Here is a 20,232-nt window from a genome sequence, read left to right as displayed (position 1 = left end):
CCACTGAATTTTTCCTGATAAAATTTTTAATGAGGCAGCACTCAAATGCGTATTCAGAAAGTTTTTCTTTACATGAACATCCAAGGGAGAGTGTTGTGAAAACACATGAATTCATGTGTCAAAATGGATGTCACCTTATCAAAGCCCAAAATTAATGATGTAATCCCCCACCCCTTCGTTTTGAAAAGTCCTTGATTTTTGTGTTTTGGCTATAAATAGCCCTTACCAAAAATGGATAATATATAGAAATCTTAATACTCTCCATTTCGTATACTTTTACCTTTGATTAGATAATTTATATCAAGTTGCACATTCTTTTATTTCTCTAGCATTTTCTCTCAAACACTTATTAGTTTTTACACATAAAAGTATAACTATATTCTATTGAAATATTTTAGGTCTTAAATTAAGGATGTTTTTAGGTCTTAAATCAGAGAGTAGCTGACTGCAGATCCTCCTCTTCTTCGGACACATAGAGCATGTTGATGGTTGGAACAAGCTTTAGAGCCACTTTTTTCCTAGTAGCCAATCCAAAAATCTCCGACAAGTCCACATCTTGAGCTGCTACTCCGGCAGGCAATTTCCAATCAAAGTGATACAACAAACGAGCTAATGAGAGCTCAATAGTAGCTAAACCAAGGGCGTAACCTGGGCAACCTCTTCTCCCCCCTCCAAATGGTAGGAACCTGAAATCTTGTGATCCCCTGAAATCAACGTCCTCCTCAAGAAACCTTCCAGGATTGTAGTCCAGAGGATTGGTCCATGACTCTGGATCCATTCCAATGGCATAGGTGTTGATTAGTATCCTAGTTTTTGCAGGTATTTCATAGTCAGCGATTGTGCATTTCTCCATGGATTCTCGAGGTACTAGAAGGGGGACAGGGGGGTGTAGTCGCATTGTCTCCTTTATTACTGCTTTCATGTAGTGAAGGTGTTGAAGATCAGATTCTTCTACTTTTCCTTTATTACCTGCAATCTCCCTAACTTCATCTTGTGCTTTTTCTAAAACACTTGGATGCCTAGCCAACTCTGTCATTGTCCATTCCAGTGTAGCTGCTGATGTATCTGTTCCAGCGACAAACATATCCTATAGAGTCAAGTATAATTGTATCAATAGTAGAAGAGTCTTGTGCTCCAAAATGCTATATAAAGTTCAAACATTTCTACTACTATATGTAGAACACTAATGTATACAAATTTTAATCCATAGCTTCACGTTGTAGTAAGAATTGTCTAAGTAGTGCTATGCCGTCTATCAAAATAAAAAATAAATTTACATCTAAACAACTATGTAAATAATTTTACATTACAGCATAATTTTATAAGTAAAAGGTGGATGGCATTATTTCAAGGTAACTAATTCCACTCATTATGATGGAGTTTAACTAATATATACCGACGGTGTAAGCTTTTTTAACACGGTCGGGTAGCTTTGAAGCCTATTACAGGTTTGTTCTAAGCATTTCTATTTTTTAATATTTAAATTATAAAAAAAAATAGTAATAAAGGAAACTTGGACTCTACATTTACTTCTATCTATATAAAGATCCTGTTGACCAAAAATATAGAGCGGAGTCATCTTCGTTTGCATTATCATTAATTGATTTTATGTATTTCTATTTTTTCAATACCATGTAAACAATCAGCTCCGTATAGCATCGTAATAATCACGAGCTCTATTATACATCTAAAGTCTTCATTTTTTTTCCCCAGATTTTGTAGTGGAGAATTTTTTTGGTTATCCCCATTGTTGGTTTTAAGATTTTAAATAGCTTATGTTTAAGATTTTAAAGAGCTAACATACGAATATCATCTGCAGTGATTCTTTATTCCGATAATCAGGCAAAAAAGTTCTTTGATCTCACTACTCAAATTGGTCAAAAATAATTTTAGCTCGATAGCCATTAAAATATACTTCCACACTTCTAGTTAGCATCATACAGATTGTTATGAATTTTTTACATTAGAGAAAATATTACACTGGTCTAAGTTGATCATGGGAAATTTATGTTCTTTAATAGTCATTAGAATTGCATGCAAATTTTTAGACTTCAAACGACTAAACTTGTGTGGAATTGAAATTACAAGTCTGTTTCGCTAAAATGATCGAAAAAGAAATAACTTGAATATGAAGGATTAAAGTCACACATCTAAAATAATCTTTTTCAGATATCAATATTGTAGTAATCCCCCACTTGAAATAGTACACTTTAGAGATTAAACAAATGAATAGATTTAGAAAAATCTGATCGAAGTTGGAAAGATGAGCCGAGCAACAATTGCAGAGATTAAAAGGCGGAGAATATGAGATACTATAAAGAAACGTAAGAGTTGATTAGTATAGAAATAGGGGAGTGTTTAAAAAATAATAAAGCATAAAAAGAAAAATGAGAACGGATAAATTGGGATGGGAACAGATTAATTACCAGCTATTGCCGGTTAAAGTCAGTGACCGTGTAAAAAGTGTTTACACCGTCGGCGTATATTTGTTAAATTATGATGTACAATTCAATATGTTATAATATGTGGCTTGCCTTCACGTATTATTGACATGATCATTTATGATTATCTTTTACATAATTTAATCTAAAATATTTGGTGCTTTCTCTCTAAAATGTACTAGTAGTTGAGCTAAGCTCCTTCTGGTTGATGAATGAGATGCTCAACGCAAGCTCGCTTGAAACATGATTGGTATTTAATTTGTGGTCCTACTAAAAATGTGAGCAAAACTAGCATTCTGCCAAAATTTATCTTTGTTCTTGTCCCCTCATTCTTCATCTTCTCACCCTTCCTCTTCCTCTTCCGTCTTCTTCTTACCCTTCCATGTGTTATAAAAAATTAAAGACTCATTGCTCATTTATTGTTGGAGTTGAATATTGTTGTCTCGTGATTTGACGATGACAAGATGATTTTGGAGGATCAGGTTCCTTGCATACATTTCTTTGGTACAGCTCTCACATCTCTGCACAGTTTTATCCGCTACTGCAACAAATTGTGCAGGTGCGCTGCGTATCTGATTTTACACCTGATCTAATCAAAATTCTATGCTCAATTCTACACTACTATAAATATTTAAGGATGCTTTTTCCAGCTCAATTTCTAATTTTTTTGTGCTTAGGGTCTAGGTGTTCTTGAGTCATGTTTTGTTTTGTAATCGATTTACTCAAATATAAGCGTAAAGTTTTTTAATTACTGTTGAGTCTCTCAGGTAGAGTTATCTGAGTTTGCAAGGGTTAGAGTTAACCGAGATTGAAAAGTAAAATTGACAGAGCTGTCAAGAGGTGTTTGTAATAGAGTTATTATAAATTAGAGATACTTAGAGTCAAGTTCAAGTCTGTAATTAAGTGAATTTTGATTATAGTGGAGTTTGAGTGCTTGTGAGGGCAAGTTGTGTTTTTTCCTCCCTTGAGAATGGAGGTTTCCATGTTAAATCATTGTGTTTTTAACTTTATAGTTTATTTGTTCTATATTTGTGTATGTTGCAATATTTTATTGTTGGGGACCTGGTCCCTTGGTGGTGTGTAATCCCTGCATTTCAATAATTGGTATTAGAGTGAGGAAACTCTAAAAGGTTAACACCTAGAGTGATTTTTTGGTCATTGTTGCACCAACTAATCTTGAGGAAAGACAATCTACTACAAGGTCACCCCGCTTTAATGGAAAATACTATGGGTGGTGGAAAACTATAATGTATGACTTTATCATAGCTGAGGATAGTGAGCTAATGGATGTCATAATTAATGGTCCTCATGTGCCAGTAAGGGAAGTCAAAGAAGGAGACAAACTAGAATGGTTGTGAAAGCCAGGAGAGAGTATGATGATGAAGATCGTAAAAAGATTGAAAAGAATTTCAAAACTAAGAAGTTACTGGTGTGTGGGATAGGACTAGATGAATACAATCGAATCTCTATTTGTGAAAATGCCAAAGAGATCTGGGACTTCCGGAGAACAGCTCAGAAGAAAACTACTTATGTGAAGGAATCAAAAGTGGATATGTTGACCAATCAATACAAGGCGTTCTCTATGAAAGAAGGTGAGACCATTCAGGAGATGCATACAAGATTTACCTCAATTACAAATGAGTTGCACTGCCTTGGTGAAGCGATTCCTCTACACAAACAAGTAAAGAAAATTCTGAGAGTTTTTCCTAAGTCATGGGAGAGCAAAGTTGATGCTACCACTGAGGCTAGAAATTTTAAGACACTTACCATGGATGAATTAATTCGGAATCTGAAAACCCATGGGTTGAAGAAATAAAGTCAAGAAAAGAAAAAGGATAAAAGAGAAAAGTCATTAGCCTTAAAAGCCTCAAAGTCTGAGTTCAGTGATGAAGATGTTGATATTGCACACTTAGCCAAAAGAATTTCCAAAGCTATGAAGAAAAGTGATTAATTTCAAAAAAAAAAAGTAGTAGCAGAAAAAGAGGCACTGCTGAAGTCTACCACAAATATGGGAAGCCTGGACATTTTATCAAATATTATCTTTTACACAAAATGGATTATCAAAAGTACTTCAAATCAGGAGGAGATAAAGGTAAAAGGAAGGACCGGGTCCTAAAGAAGTCAAGAAGGAAGGTTGTTGTTGATTATGCAGTGAAGCAAGCTCTAGCTGTCTGGGGAGATACCTCAATTAAATATGATGCATCAAAAAAAATTGAAGATGTTTCTATGTTAGCTGCGAAAGATAGTGAAATCTTTTACAGCTCTCTTTTTGCTCTCAGGGAAAAATCAGATGGTGAAGAAAAGAATGAGGTAACTCTTTTTTATATTAAGAAGAACAAATATGATTATTCCCCTAAGAAGATAAAGAAACTCGCAAATGTCTTGCTTAATTCTGTGTGTGAGCTTACTGCTGAGAGAGAATTGTTGGAAGATAAGGTAGAAAACCTAGAACATGAAAAACTAGCCTTAACCATCCAATTGTTTGAAGTAGGAGATCAATCCTTAAAACTAAAATCAAAAAACAAAGATTTGATGGATCAACTGAAAAAGATGGATGAATCTGATGGGAAGGGCAAAAAGAAAGCTTCAAATATTCAAATTAATCTTGAAGAAAAGTTGAAAAATTCTCAAAAGCTTCTTATAACTACTCTTCGTAAGAATGAGGAATTGGAAAGGGACATGGTCCATCTAAAAAAAGATCTTAATAAATCCCTAAAATAGACCACATCTTCACAAATCCTTGATAATATAACCAGGGGATCAATAATGGTAGAGGTCTTGGATATCAGTACAACACGCACAATCCTAAGCCCCAGGGCAAGCATATTTTTGTTGCTAAAAATAAAGTGAACAATCCTCTATGCACTCACTGTGGCAGGGATAGTCACTTGAAGGAGAAATTCCAGGGATGACTTAGAGTTAGAATGAACACTACTAGATATGTTCAACTGAAGCAGTCTTTCCACAAGGGATCTAATTCCTCGACAAATTTTAAGAAGAGTAAATCGCCTAGTTGGACCAAGAAAGATATGATAACTCTTTTGTCTTCCTTTGGGGAACTCAGACTCAAGTGGGTTCCCATATCTAACAAATGACCTCTGCAAGTGGGAATAAGAGAAGGTAGTCAAAGTTGGTTCATGGATAGTGGATGCTCTAAGCATATGACTAGTAGAGCTGACAGTTTTTCTACTCAAGACACTTCAAGGCGAAGATGTCTCTTTTGGAAATGGAAAGAAAGGCTATATTCATGATGTTGGAAAGATAGACAAATGTTTAATCATGCTATTGAGAATTTTTATTATGTAGATGGTTTAAAATACAGTCATTCGAGTATGTCCCAAATTTATAGTAAAGGAAATGAAGTGAAGTCCTATCTGCTGGATGAACTGTGTCAAATTTGGAGTTTGGGAAAGTCATACTCAAAGCTAAAAGGTGCAAAAACATGTATATGGTTGATCTAGAATCTGTAGCTGATTATAAATTGATCTTCTTAAGTTCTCAAAGTGAAAATACTGATTTATGGCATAGAAGGCTAGAACATGTAAGTTCCTCTTTACTGAACAAATTAATCTCAAAGGACCTGGTCTGTGGTGTTACCAAGCTGCAGTTTTTAGATAAAAAGATTTGTGATGCTTGTTTCAAAGAAAAACAAACCAGATCTTCCTTTTAAGCAGAAGAAGTAGGGAAGCACCTCTAAACTCCTTGAATTGTTGCACATGGATCTATGTAGACAAGTTAAAGTTCAAAGTAAAGGTGAGAAAAGATATGTGTTTTTTTATTGTGGATGACTATTCCAGATTCACTTGGACAATGTTCCTAAGAACTAAGGATGGAACTTATGAAGTTCTGGTGGTCTTCGCTAAACAAATTCAGATGAAGCTGAACTGCAAAATTGCATGAGTCGAATTTGATCATAGAACTGAGTTTAAAAACTCCCAAGTTGAAGAATTTTATGATGAAAATGGCATTAGTCACAACTTTCCTGCCTTAGAACTCCTCAACAAATGAAATAGTTGAAAAACAAAACAAGACTCTCATAGAAATTGCCAGGAACATCTTGATTGATAGTGCCTCTTCCAAAAAATTTTTAGGTTGAAGTTATCAATACTGCCTGTTATGTGACCAATAGATGCCTGATCAGATCTCTCCTGAACAAAACACCATATGAAATTGTTTTCAACAAAAATCCTAAACTTGACTACTTAGAACCTTTGGGTGCAAATATTTTGTTCTAAACGATGAAAAGAATGAGCTTGGGAAATTTGATTCCAAAAGTGATGAAGTTACACTTGTAGGCTACTCCCCTACAAGTAAGGCATACAGAGTCTTCAAGAAAAGTACTGTGTATGGAAGAAAGTGTACATGTGGTTTTTTATGAATCGAGAATGCTAAAAGATTCAGTTGGAGGTAAATATTCTGATATGGAAAAACCAATTCCTATTTAAAGGGATGATATAGTTGAAGTAGAGGTTCAAGAGTAGAACGATACAGTTACAGATGACAAAGGTGATGGTAAATCAAGTCCCTAGTTGCTAAAACCTGATTTATAAGAAGAACACCAAGAAGAACCGACTCAAAATTCCCAGAGACCTAGTCCCAGCAGACCACAGTTAAGAAGAATAAATTGGAAGCACAAATCCTCTCACCCTTTAAAAATTTGACCTCTCGTTTGGAATTTGGAATGCAAACAACGGCTCAAGCCAAGAATCTTATGGTTTTCTCAGCTTTTTTATCACAGATTGAGCCCAAAAATGTAAAGAAAGTCTTAAAACTCAGTTGTACTATCTACTACTAAAGCTGAAAATGTGGTTGCAGCTTTATGTTGTGCATAATTTTTATGGGTCAAACAGCAGCTAAAGGACTTTGTGATTGTTTTTTATACTATTCCTCTAATGTGTGACAATACTAGTGTTCTAAACATGGCTAAAAATCTAGGGCAGCATAAAAAGAACAAAGCATATTGATGTAAGGCATCATTTTCTGAGAGACAAAGTTGATAAAGAGGCCATTTGCATGAAATTCTATAAGATTGAAGATTAGGTAGTTGATATCTTTACTAATGCTCTTCACAAGGAGCAATTTGTGAAGAATAAACTGAAATTGGGTTTGATCAAGATAAATTAACCTACTTGGTGGATCAATTTCCTCTATTTATTAGTTATGATTAGGAGACAGGTATCCTTAATGAAGTATGTGCTTTTTGGTCTAATTTGGTACCAATCATTTGCAGGTATATATGCATAGTGAGCCACTTTAAAAAAGAATAGATGAGACAAACACTAAATAAAAGATTCACTCAATCAAGGGAGAGACCAGGTCTCATCCCACAGGCTAGTACCATTTATGTGTATTTTAAAATCACATAAATTTCTGTCTGGAAAAGTCGTATCTTTTTCTTTCTCTGTCAAAAAACTGTTAAATCCCCAAAAAAGTGAAGAGTTGTACCTATTGGGACCAGATATGTCCCATTCCCTTAAAATCTCAAACGTTGCAAACTTTTGTTCCCTTAAATACAAAATCAAATCCTCTTTTCTACTTATTTTTCAAAATTAGCTTTCAAACTCTTCTTTGTCAAAGACAAGTTTGTTCGAAATCTATTGTCCTAGGCTAAAAATAAATCTTCCAAAATTCACAAATGGCTAACGAAACCTCGACTTCAAGCCCCATTAAATAATTTGAATCTATTCAAACTTCTTTAACCCTGTCCAAAAATCCTTCCTTTGTGTCCTCTTTCCAAACAGTGTCCATGACTGATAAGGAAACTCCTTCAAAACCCCTTAAAGATACTGAGTCTATTCCGCCTCTTATACCCTTCCTTGAAATACCTATGGCTTACGTATATTCCTCATAAACATTCATGGATAAATCAACCATGGAAGAAATCCCAAAAACAGTGGAACCCCCATCTGACTCTAGTATAATGGTTGACCAAAGTGAAGCTTTTAGGTTACCCATAGAAGTTTAGTTCCCTCAAAACCCCTCCGTATCAAAAGTCCTAGAAAAACCTGATCACTTCAAAGCCCTAAACGAACCTAGTTCTCCCACCCCGTCTTACTCCAATCCCATCATTGCCCAACTCTTTGATGAAGAGTTTCCTGTGAAAAAGTCAAATCCATCCGATAGTGAGTTGTTTGGAGAATATTGGGTTGCTGAGAACTTTATTTTTCTTTCAAATGACCCTAGGGAGAGTTCTTTGGTCTAGAAGAACAAGTTTTCGGTGATAAAATATGAGGTACAGATCCTAAGGCTAGTGAGGTTATTGGGTCTTTTACTCTACCTCCTAATGAGAAAGAGGAGATTGATAAGGATGACTTGCCTCTGAGATGGTCAATGCAGAAACAAAGAAGTAATAAGGGTAAGAAGAAAATGATTGATACATCTGTAAAGATTACCAGGACGTACTCAACAAAGGGTGCTGAGAGAAAGTTTATGGGAGATACTATGAGAGCCAATAAGTCAGCAACTGTCAAAAGCAGAAGATTGAAAAAAAGAACTGTGATTGAGAAAGAAGAAAATGTAGAAGTGGTTGATGTTGAAGAGAGTGATGAGAAAATAGATCCTGATGTTGCAGCTACAATAAAAGAAAGGAGGAAAGAAGTGTAGGATAAAAGGATAGCCAGGACCTCCCCAATCAAATCAAGGAGTCCAACTGGTATGAAACAAAAACACAGCTGTGAAGAAGAAAAAAGCAACTGTAGGCCCTGGTCCCAAGAAGAGAAAGTGATAGAAGTTGAATCTGGTAGTGGTTCTAAAAGAAGAAAGGTGGAGGGAGTAGAGAATAATGTGACTAGAGAAGAAAGAAATGAGATTCTAAGAACTCAGAAGATGTTTACTAGAAGAGTCTTTGACTCTTGAATTTTTTAGAAACCTGGTAGGGTGGGGTCAGTTAAGTATGTAAGGCATCAGGGATGGTTACACCTCCTAGAGGAACCAATTTCCTCTGTCTTTGAAGGAGAGATAAGGCAATTTTACTATACAATGAAATTTTCAAATGATGGACAAAGTTTTTCTACATTAGTCCAAGGAAAGAAACTAAAATAGGATGAAGAAGTTATGGGAAAAATCTAGATGTTCCCATTATTGGTGTGAGAACTATTTTAAAACAACAACTCTCAATTGAATTGAAACACCTTGGCTTTTGACTCTTAGAAAATTTCTTAAGTTTGAGCTTCTGGAGATCATATGACTTGTGGGTACTTGACGTATGATGTAGGTACAGTTTAGGGGTCTTGGTTGTATGCTTCTTAGTGTGGTTTTGGTTAGTTACTATCCAAGGTACAACTAGACTCCATACAAATCGTATAGAGATGGTCCGAGTGGTATAGTCCAACTCGTATGTTGGACAATGTCCAACCCCTTGATTTATTCTTGTATATGATCTATGGGTATTACTCATATGTTATGGGTATAATTTAGGAAAGGGGAGTCGTATGGTGGACAGTGTGTGATGTCCAACATTCTGTCTAGGGAACGAGTGGTGGGTACCAGTCATATTTTATGTGTACAAGTTAAGGGGGAGTCATACCCTCCTACGGTGATTTTTATACTTTAAGTTAGGGTATTCTGGACATTCCCCTCTTAACCTCTTTTGACCCCATGACTTAAAACATTCTTGGGACTTCATTTACCCTAGGATTCTCAATTGAAAAGACTAAAAACACTCTCAATTCTCTCTCAAGGCTCTTGGTTCAAGAAAGTCTAGGGTTTTCTTTAAGGTGGTCAATTAGAGCTTTCAAGGGTGGTTTCTCTCCGTCTTCTTTGGTGTCTAAGGTATGTTACTCCTCCATCATTATTAGTTCAACTAAATTCATATTTTAATGAAGGGTTTTCATGATTTAATTGTGGGTATTGTTTGGTTTTGAATTATATGTTAGGGGTTTTGGTTGTAAATGGTTGGATATTGTTTTCCCATGTTTTATTTATGGGCTTTCATGTTATAATGGTGGTTTGAACATGTGGTTGCATGGGAATGGTAAATTTGTACTTAGTTTTGGTTTTGGAAACTATATGCCCTCAACATATTTGTTAAAATGCCTACGAGAATGGTTTTGCCACATAGTTTGACTTTTATTGAAACTATTGCATTGCATAATATGGTAATGAAACCTAAAATGGTTTAAATGGTTTTAAATAATTTGGTAAGGCCTTAGTGGCCATGGTTTTGGTTTAATTGGTAATTATGTGGGGTACATGGAAATCCCCAATTGATTGGCCAATACATTGCTTGCAAGTTATAGTCGGTATAGTGATACCACTTTATAAAGCCTTGGTTAATAACTCATGGAATTGGTTGGTTGGTTATGTGCTAATGGTTTTAATTAGGCAATAATGGTGGGTTCTAATAGCTTACCATGAAGGTATGAGTCCGATGGACGGATACTGGAAACTAATATTTGCTAACATGAGGGTTGCTCATAGTGACCTTATACTTGTGAGGAACACGGGAATCCCCTAAGTTTACATTTGTGTGTATATATATATATATATATATATATATATATATATATATATATATATATATATATATATCATAGAGGGCAAAGGGTACACGGGAATCCTCAGCACCTGTGATATCTTTGGTTTGTGTGGCTACACGTACTGGGGCCAGTTAAGGGGTAATAATGGACCCATATAGCTCGTGGGTGGATTATGACGGTAAAGCTACACAAACTTAGGTTAAAGTTTCAAATACATGCTAAACCCAATTTCCTTTTCCGTCATGGAATATATATATATATATATATACATATAAGCAAGCTTGAACATGGTTTTAAATGTTAGTATTATTTTATTCTTATTCCTGAGTACATGCTAGCATTCATCACGCTAACCATCTTCGGGCGTTGTATCCCCATGCGATACAAGAACCGGCTATACTACTACTCCTGCTCAGTGACTTGAATTTGGGGCAGCTTTATGTTGGATTGAAGTGATGAGCTTTCACACTCCGGAAGGCTCCATTTCACATTATGGTCTTCTCTACATACTTTTGTTATTTCTTATACTTTGGTTTTTAGCTCTGGTCGGGGGCATGTTCCGACTGAATGTTGTCTTGATTTTAGTTAGAGGCTTTGTGAGACTACTTTAGGTTGGTATAGGCGGTGTCGGTATTGGTGTCAACCTTGGCATCAGTATTGGTATTGGGGAGAACGTCGTTTGAATGTATTTGATTTATGATTGTTCCATCTTGTTATGTTATATGATTTGAAACTCATCCGACATAAGGTGTAGGGTAGTTATGATTGGGTACTGGGGATGGTCTCCGATCTCGATTGGGCTTAAGGCACCCGACACGACTAGGCCCTAATTTGGGTTATGTTGTGAATTTGTGGTGGATGCTTCTAAAGTATGGGGAACCTCTGTTGCAGGAGTGAGAAAGAAATTTCTCAAAGGTAAGTTTCAGTTGGTCTTTGAATTTATCAATAAGGTTATCTTGCCTAGGTTAGAGGAGAGGACTATTGCTTATACTGTGGATCTTTATGTGATCGAATTCCGCAGTAAATTTGAATTAATCAGCTTACTTGCTTTCATGATTGAACATATGCATAAGGTTATCCATAAGAAGGAGAAAAGATATGGTATATCTTATGGATACTTCCTTAACAGAGTTTATGAACATTTTAGGGTTGTCGATGAAAAGGGAACTCCTAGAACAGTAAAACAAATGTTCAGTCTGATAACATTGATTGAAAATAAATGTGTAAAAGAGAAAGTCGGGACCATGTCCCAGGTTTGTTCAAGAAAACATGAGGAAAGAGAAGGAGGAAGTGAGGATTTGTTTGGCTGTTAAGGGTGCAGAGATTCTACATTTGAAGATGAAGAACCAACAACTTTCCTCTGATGGACTATGTGTTGTTGAAGCACTTAGAGTAGAAAATGCATAACTTAAGAAAAAGGTCTCAGCACTTCCAGAAGAGGTTCAAGGATTGAATGCATAAGTAAAGGACCTAACTAAGTAGTTGTTGAACTCTCATGTGCATAGAGCGCTAGGATGCAAATGCTTCTCAAGTCCCTTTCCCCAAAACCTTCATCTACCTAAGCCTCTTCCTTTTGTTTAGGGCCCGTTTGGCCATAAAAAATTTTCTCTTTTTTCGATTTTTTTTTTACTTTTTTCACTTTTTCGAAAATTGTGGTGTTTGGTCATGAAAATTCAGAAAATTATTCCGTAATTGGATTCCAAAAAGTGAAAACAACTTTTTGTTGTTTTCACAATTTTTCACTCCCATTTCCAACTTTCATTATTATTACATATAACTCCATCTTTAAATTTTTACACAAACACCTCTTATAACTACAACCAACCACCAAGAAAAAAATTATTTTTTATTTTCTATGGTACAACATCATTTTTAATTGTTACAGATATTCTAATCTCTTTTTTTTTTAACCAAAATTTACTAACGTGAAGTAAAAAAAATAAATGGCAATCTATGACAGAAATGTATCAACTTTGTTTTGAATGAACTATATTATAGAAATATAAGGTCTAGTACATTATGTTATTTAAAAGTGAGAAATTTAATTTTTTTCTTGCCATTTTAATTTTCTGTATATGTCATATAATGGCTATTATGATTTTAAAAAATTATTAAAAAGTGGTCAATAAAGTCGCATATCAAACAAAACGTAACGATCCATATTTACGATACAATAATATTCAAGGAAAATCAATATCATCAATAAAGAAAAAGCAAAAAATTAGCACTAATCTATTCAGAAATAATTCAGCCGTAATTTTTTTAAAAAAACACCAAATTCAATAAAATAATTAATTCAAGTGAAAGTAATTAAGAATTTTTATCAACAAATTTAAGAATATATAAAATATATTTATATCCATCAATCATATTTATCAAAATATATTTACTCTATTCAATCAATTATGGTTATATAAACTTATTTAGCTTGTGCTTTGATATTTTTATTCAAATTTTAGAAGAATAACAATCATAATAATTAGTTTGTTGTTAATTATTTTATCAATTGAAGACATATAAATTATATTCTCAACATTTGGTTGTATGGTAGTAGGTAAATTAGTAGTTGAGTGATTTTGATAATTTTTAAAAGTTAAGGGCATAAAATCATATTTAAAAAAGATTTTTCAAAAGTCTAAAAAAAATTTCAAAAAGACATGGCCAAATACAACTCCAACTCCAACTTCATCTTCAACTCTAACTCCAACTCTGATTTAAAAAATAATTTTCATGGCCAAATGGCTACTTAGTCTCCCTTTTGAACCTGTTTCAGTTTCCCTTTCTTGCTTTCTGTTGCTTTTTAGGATCAAGAATTTTAAGTTATTTTTCATTGCATTGTATGGTACTTGCTATATTTAATGAATGAAATCTTAATTTGTGTCTATCAATTGTCTCTCATTTTTTATAGTCGTTCATTCATGTTAGTGTTGCTCCAGTGGCCATGAGTTAACCAATTTGTTTCGATTTACTATCTTGGTTTCCTGTTCTTACTTTTTTATGATGTCAAAAGGAGGAAAATAGATTCACTATGGTAGAGACCAGGTACCATGAGTAATATGATGTGCAGCAGTGCTGATGACAGAGGGAATATCGATGGGGGGAACACACACTGATACAGTTAAGATATATGTGATAAGAGAGAGTGAAGGGATGCCACTGATTGGGGGAATGCTGGTGTAGAGACAATTTCTTGCTCTAAATATGAATGAATTTTGATACCTTGAGAACATGATTTGTCATCATCAAAAAGAGAGAAAATTGTTGTCTTATGTTTTGATGATCACAGAATGATTTTGGAGGACCAGGTCCCTTGCATACTTTGTTCTGGTACAACTATCACATTCTGCATTGTTTTGTTTGCTAGTGCAACAAACTGTGTAGATGTGCAGCGTACCTGATTTTACACCTGGTCCAATCAAAATTCTATCCTCAATTCTACACTACTATAAATACTTAAGGATGCTTTTTCCTTCGCAGTTTTTGCATATTGAAGAATCTCATAGTGGCAGCGAAAAATCTTTAAGCTCAAGTTCTAAATCTTTTGTATTTAGGGTTTAGGTGTTCTTGAGTCAAGTTTTGTTTTGTAATCGATTTACTCAAATATAAAATAAATTTTATTATTTTAGAGTTATCTGAGTTTGCAAGAGTTAGAGTTAACCAATATTGAAGAGTGAAATTGACAGAGCTGTCAAGAGGTGTTTGTAATATAGTTATTATAAATTAGAGGAACTTAGAGTTAAGTTCAATTGAGTCTATAATTAGGATGAGTTTTGATTTTAGTGGAGTTTGAGTGCTTATGAGGGCAAGCCGTGGTTTTTCCTCCTTTGAATAAGTTGTTTTCCACGTTAAATCATTATATTTTTAACTTTACAGTTTATTTGTTCTGTATTTGCGTGTGTTGTAATATTTTGTCTGTTGGGGACCTGATCCCTTGGTGGTGTGTAATTCCTGTGTTTCAACAAATATGTAATGTTCCATTGAGCTAACATTATCAAATATTCAATGATTTGAGTTAGTTGGTAGAACATTGAAGAACCACGTTCTTCGATTTTCGTTGAGGTGAGAAGAGGAAGTTGCTCAAGTGATAAGCGCTCCCCACTTCCAACTCTAAAGTTGTGAGTTTGAAATTCCAAGTGAGCAAAAGAGGTGGAAACTCCATGTATGATAAATAAATAAATAAATAAAAAATTGCTAACTTTAAAAAATAAAACTTAAAGAAGATAAAATGAATCTACTAATTTTTTAAGATTTAGGCTAAATTTAACCGTTAAAATTTATTAGGATTGATATTAGAAAGTTATATATATTAAATCTTGAGTAATTTGTAGTTTAACTGATTTCGAAGCAAAAGTATGTTGATAAATTTTCTACACAACAAATTATGACTATCTGTCAAGACTTGTGGCCAAATTTTGGTTTTAGTCGGGATTTATGACTGACTTTTCTTGTGAAATTGCAAATTTTGCCTGTCATTTTGAAATCCAGACAGTTTAGTTTAGTCAAGATTTTGACAAATAACAGCAATATTTTTTTCCCTTTGAATTAAGAAAATATGGATGACTTCTGGTGCAAAAGTGACGCGAGAGCCACTGCATTAAGACATTCAAAAATTACAAAATGTAATGGTGACCGGTAAAATTAATGAAAAGCATGTGGGTTTATCCGTCAACTGATGGAAAGAGTAAACTTTTAATATGCCCAATTCACGAAACTTCTTTGCAAGAGTCTTATTTATGTCCCACCCTCGCGGAAGTCAAACATGTTAGGCTATAAGATGCTTGCTGATTCTCACCTTTATTTAAGGCCCGTATGACCGTGTGACATAAAATAATGATTTTATATCATAATACAAAATTAAATTTTTATTAAAATATATAATTTAAATTTTTTAATTTAGCATTCGGTCATAATTTTTGAAATATTCTTGACAAGGTATTTTTTATCAAGATTTAAATAAAGTTTTTTATGTGTTTGGTTATAATTATTTTTAAAAATATTTACCTTTTTAAGAAATATGATTTATGCTCATAAGCTCTAAAAATTATTAAAATTATCCGTAACTTTGTATTATTATTTTATAATGAAGATATTCCATGTGAAAAATTAAACTCATATATTAGAAGTTTTAACCTAGTACTTATAAATAATTTCACATGTCAGTGCAAGAACTACTAAAGTTTTCTCAACTCACAAAAAAGTATTTAATTTTTTATTTACATTACTTTTACGAAGTGTTATGCAACAATATTGTTACATACCTAAATCAACTAATAAAGTTTATTAATGAGTTTGTTGGTAGATAAATATTACTTGGGGTTAATAAATAGTAAGATATTTTTATAAAAATATAAAAGTGTGAGGTAAAATTTAATTTTTTAAAAATTTTCAAATAATGAAATGATTCAAATACTAATCTTTTCTAATATATGAAAATTTAAATTATTCGTTAAAACTATTTATTAAATAAGCGCAAATTATATGACCGAACATTATTGCGAAGTTTATTTTCGAATAATACTTGAAAAGTCTATTGGCAAACTAGTCCTAAGTTGTATGTGTTCTCATAAGAATCAAAATCCCACAACTTATAAAAATTATTAAATTTTTTTCCAGTTCTTCTATAATATTATCAATGAGCAATTCAAATAGTTAATAAATAAGTTATAGTAATGTGCTAAGACATTTCATTCATAAATTGCATATGTTCATCTTTATTTTATAAGTAAATGTTTATGATTACAAATTTTTCAATATATATGATTTTATAAAAATCTAACTGCCTAAGTAGTAATTACTTATTCATTAATATGATTCTTCACATGGTAATTTAGGCTTAGCGTGAGTTTTTTGACAAAATATAAAATGACTAAATTTATTTATATAAAATATAAACTTATAAATCAATTTTTAGATTAAAAAATGTAAAATCATGATATGAATCAAGTTCTTTTTTTTGAGAGAGATTTGAGATTTCCCAAACACCTCATTACAATTAGTACAAGTAGATCTAGATTAAGAGACCATTTGGGATTGCTATTACAAAATTGTTTATTTAACAAGCACTTTTATAAAATACCTTTTCAGAAAAGTGCTTTTGAAAAAAGCAATTTGTGTTTGGTAAATTAATTTGAAAAGTACTTTTGATAAACAGATTGTGTTTGGATAATCTTTTTCAAGAAATGTTTTTTGAGACAAATGATCAAAAAGGACATGTATCAATAGATTTTTACTAACAAAATTAATTTATAGAGAAAATTTATTTTAAATATCTATTATGATATTTTTAATTAAGATTTTATTTTTATTTAATTAAAAAGCACGTGCTCTAAAATTTTCAATCAATATTTATATACATAAATACATTAAAAATATTAATAATGATATATTACTTAAATAATTTAAATATCACTTTAAAATATTAAATAAAAATAAATATAAAAATTATTTCATAAATTAAATTATTATTTATGAAAAAATTAACGACAAAAGTAATTAGTCCTTCATACATCACAAAATTCTCAATGATTTCAGCCCTAATTTTATTATGCAATATCTCCATAATAATAGAAGATCTGTCTTGTATTTCTGAAAGTATACTAGAAGACTCATCTCCTTCTTCATAGATGTAAACTACATGGTAACACATATGTCATTTTTTATGAATTATTTATTTAAAAATAAATATTCGAGAAAAAATTTATAAGTATTGTCAAATATCATTTATTCTTGTAACGTGATTCATCTGTCATTTGTTATCATTAATAATAAAAAATAAAAAATTATATATTCTTCGGATCATCGTCAATGATTTTTTAAAATTTATTTAATGAAAATGAGTGAAAATAAAATAATAATATATAAATCATAAATAAAATAAAAAATTACGATGTAAATATGAAGTATAGAATATTAAAATCAAACTTTAATCATACTTATAAGATATATATATATATATATATATATATATATATATATATATATATATATTAGTGTGTAAGAGAGAGAGAAAGTGATAGCGATATTTTAGTTATGAAAAAAGTAATTTTTTGCTTCTATTTTTTTTTTTGAAAAGCTGAAATTTTTAGTTTTTTTTCAGAAGCAAAAAAACTATTTCTGCTTCGATTTAAAAGCACTTTTACAAGTTTAACATACACCCATCTTTTAAAAAAGAAAAAATTTTCTCAAAATAAGTGCTTTCCTTTGGGAAATAAGCAATCTCAAACAGGCACTAAGTAAATAAAGTTAACCAGTTATTTAAGCAGTATTTTCTCACCACTACGATATGAGGTAAATTATTACTTAGGTATTTGAATTGGCTTATTTCAAGGTGTTTTTGACTTTTAAATATTTTTTAATTTTGATAGTGTTTGAAAAAGTAAAAATGTATTTTTAATTACTTATTTTAAGCTAAAAAATATCAAAATAAGTCAAAAATCAGGAGTATGAAAGTATTTAAAATTTAATTAGAATATTTATTTAGTTTAGTTGGATTGGTGTAGCTTCTAAAAGTTTAATCAAATTGAATTTAAATGAACTCAAAAGAATAAGTACATAATAAATACCAGAATAAGAGCTTTAAGGTTGTCGTCAGTGATGGGCACTTGGAGATCATCTCTTTTCTGAACTCTCAGCAATACGTCAACTAAGTCTGATGAAGCATCGCTATTTTCACCCTTCCTTTCTACATGCTCTTGTATAATCTCCTCGCACACCGCTCTTAAATCTTTCAAGTTCTTCATCAATCTCCTCTTCATACCACTCACTGAGTTAACCCATTCCCAATCGGGGAAAAAATCCCCCAAACAAAACCCCGCTAACAGAGCTTGTGTCTCCGTCAACACACTCACCAAATCCTTCTTCTCTTTCAACTCATGATCAATAAATCTCTTCCCGAACGCCACCCTGCACAAAATATCATTCGCGAGAGCGAAGAAAACCTGACTCATGTCGAGTTCACCCGCCTCGGAGTGAGAATGAGTGGAGATCATTCGTAACATACGGTTAGTTTCCTCATTTCTTATAATCTGGAATGAGTTAACTCGCTTCGAACTCAACAACTCAGTGACGCAGATTTTTCTAGCTTGGCGCCAGTAAGGGCCGTAAGGGGAAAAAGTAATATCAGAGCAACCGAAGGAGAGGTATTGAGCTGCAATGAGTTGTGGGCGGCTAGCGAAGATGTGGTCATGGGTTTTGAGTATGAGTTCGGCGAGTTGAGGGGAGGAGATGATTACAGTCGGGACTTGGCCAAGTTGAAGGTGGATGATCGGGCCGAGTTTATGAGCGAGTTGGGTGAAGGTGTGGTGGGGCATGTCGGTTAGGAGATGAAGGTGACCGATTACAGGGAGCGCCGGCGGAGACGGTGGGGTGAATAAAGGCCGACGGCGACGTTGGTTGTTGTAAAAGTGAAAGGTGACATACATGGTGAAAGATACAAGTGCTAGTAGGAGAACTGATTGCAGAATTGATTCGTCCATTTCGTCTGCTTATTTGCTAATTTGCTAATTTGAGAAGCGAGAAAGACTGTTGTGTCGTGGTAATGTAATATATATGGGAGTTATGTAATACTGGTGTACAATTGAACATAACATTTGGTAGTTGGGCAAAGGCGGATCGTCTACCTACTGCTACACGCCTCTTTAAATCAAGAGGACTACGTCATGGAAAATTCAAATGTGAAGCTAAAATTGAATAAGTATTAATTTTTTGACATTTTTATTTGGCACTTTTCTATTTTATTTGTCACTTTTTTATTTTGGACAATCAAAACTGAGTAAATTTTGACCATCCATATTATATACACTTAAGTAGGATTGTAATTTATAATATTTAATGTGTGATTTTTAAATATTTAAATTTAAAATTTAAAATATAAAATTAATATAATTTATTCTCTTCAAATATTTAATTAAATTGATTTTTATAAAACGAAACATAACACTTAAAAGTGAATTATTATATGTATATATACAATAAACTCTAAAATAAATTTAAAACTAATATAAAATTTAATTGATTGTTGATGCTACTACCAACCCCTCTATCCCTAAGGATATTTCGATTTTGGCTGTTCAAAATTTGGATGAGACTTGATAATATAATTACATTGTCAAATTGTATACTCAGTTGATGTGATTTTCTTTTGCCCTTTAAAAAGAAAAAAAAAGTCGTCTTCAAATAAAATTGTACTTCTTTTTTAATTAATATATAAAAGCGGCGAAATAATCTTGTGGACTCTTGTATTTATTTCTATTTGTAAAATGGACACTTTACTTAGACTTTTAGGTATGTGGGGCTTTGAACAAGAATAATTCTTC

The 20,232-nt window shown here is 32.7% G+C and overlaps 1 protein-coding gene across 1 annotated transcript; it reads right to left on the bottom strand.

Moving 5' to 3' along the window:
- Positions 1 to 241: 241 nt before the first annotated feature.
- LOC124895752 (tryptamine 5-hydroxylase-like) lies at positions 242 to 19,570 on the bottom strand. Its single transcript, XM_047406181.1, has 2 exons — positions 18,481 to 19,570; positions 242 to 1,087 (listed from the first exon to the last, which is right to left on the bottom strand). Exons 1-2 carry the CDS (start codon positions 19,390 to 19,392, stop codon positions 431 to 433), a joined length of 1,569 nt encoding a protein of 522 aa, XP_047262137.1. The 5' UTR covers positions 19,393 to 19,570; the 3' UTR covers positions 242 to 430.
- Between the last annotated feature and the right edge of the window lie 662 nt (positions 19,571 to 20,232).

This window comes from Capsicum annuum, unplaced genomic scaffold (genome assembly GCF_002878395.1).
Source record: "Capsicum annuum cultivar UCD-10X-F1 unplaced genomic scaffold, UCD10Xv1.1 ctg995, whole genome shotgun sequence".
NCBI lineage: Eukaryota > Viridiplantae > Streptophyta > Magnoliopsida > Solanales > Solanaceae > Capsicum > Capsicum annuum.
The sequence above is the reverse complement of the archived record's forward strand: the minus strand, read 5'-3'. Positions and strand labels throughout refer to the sequence as shown.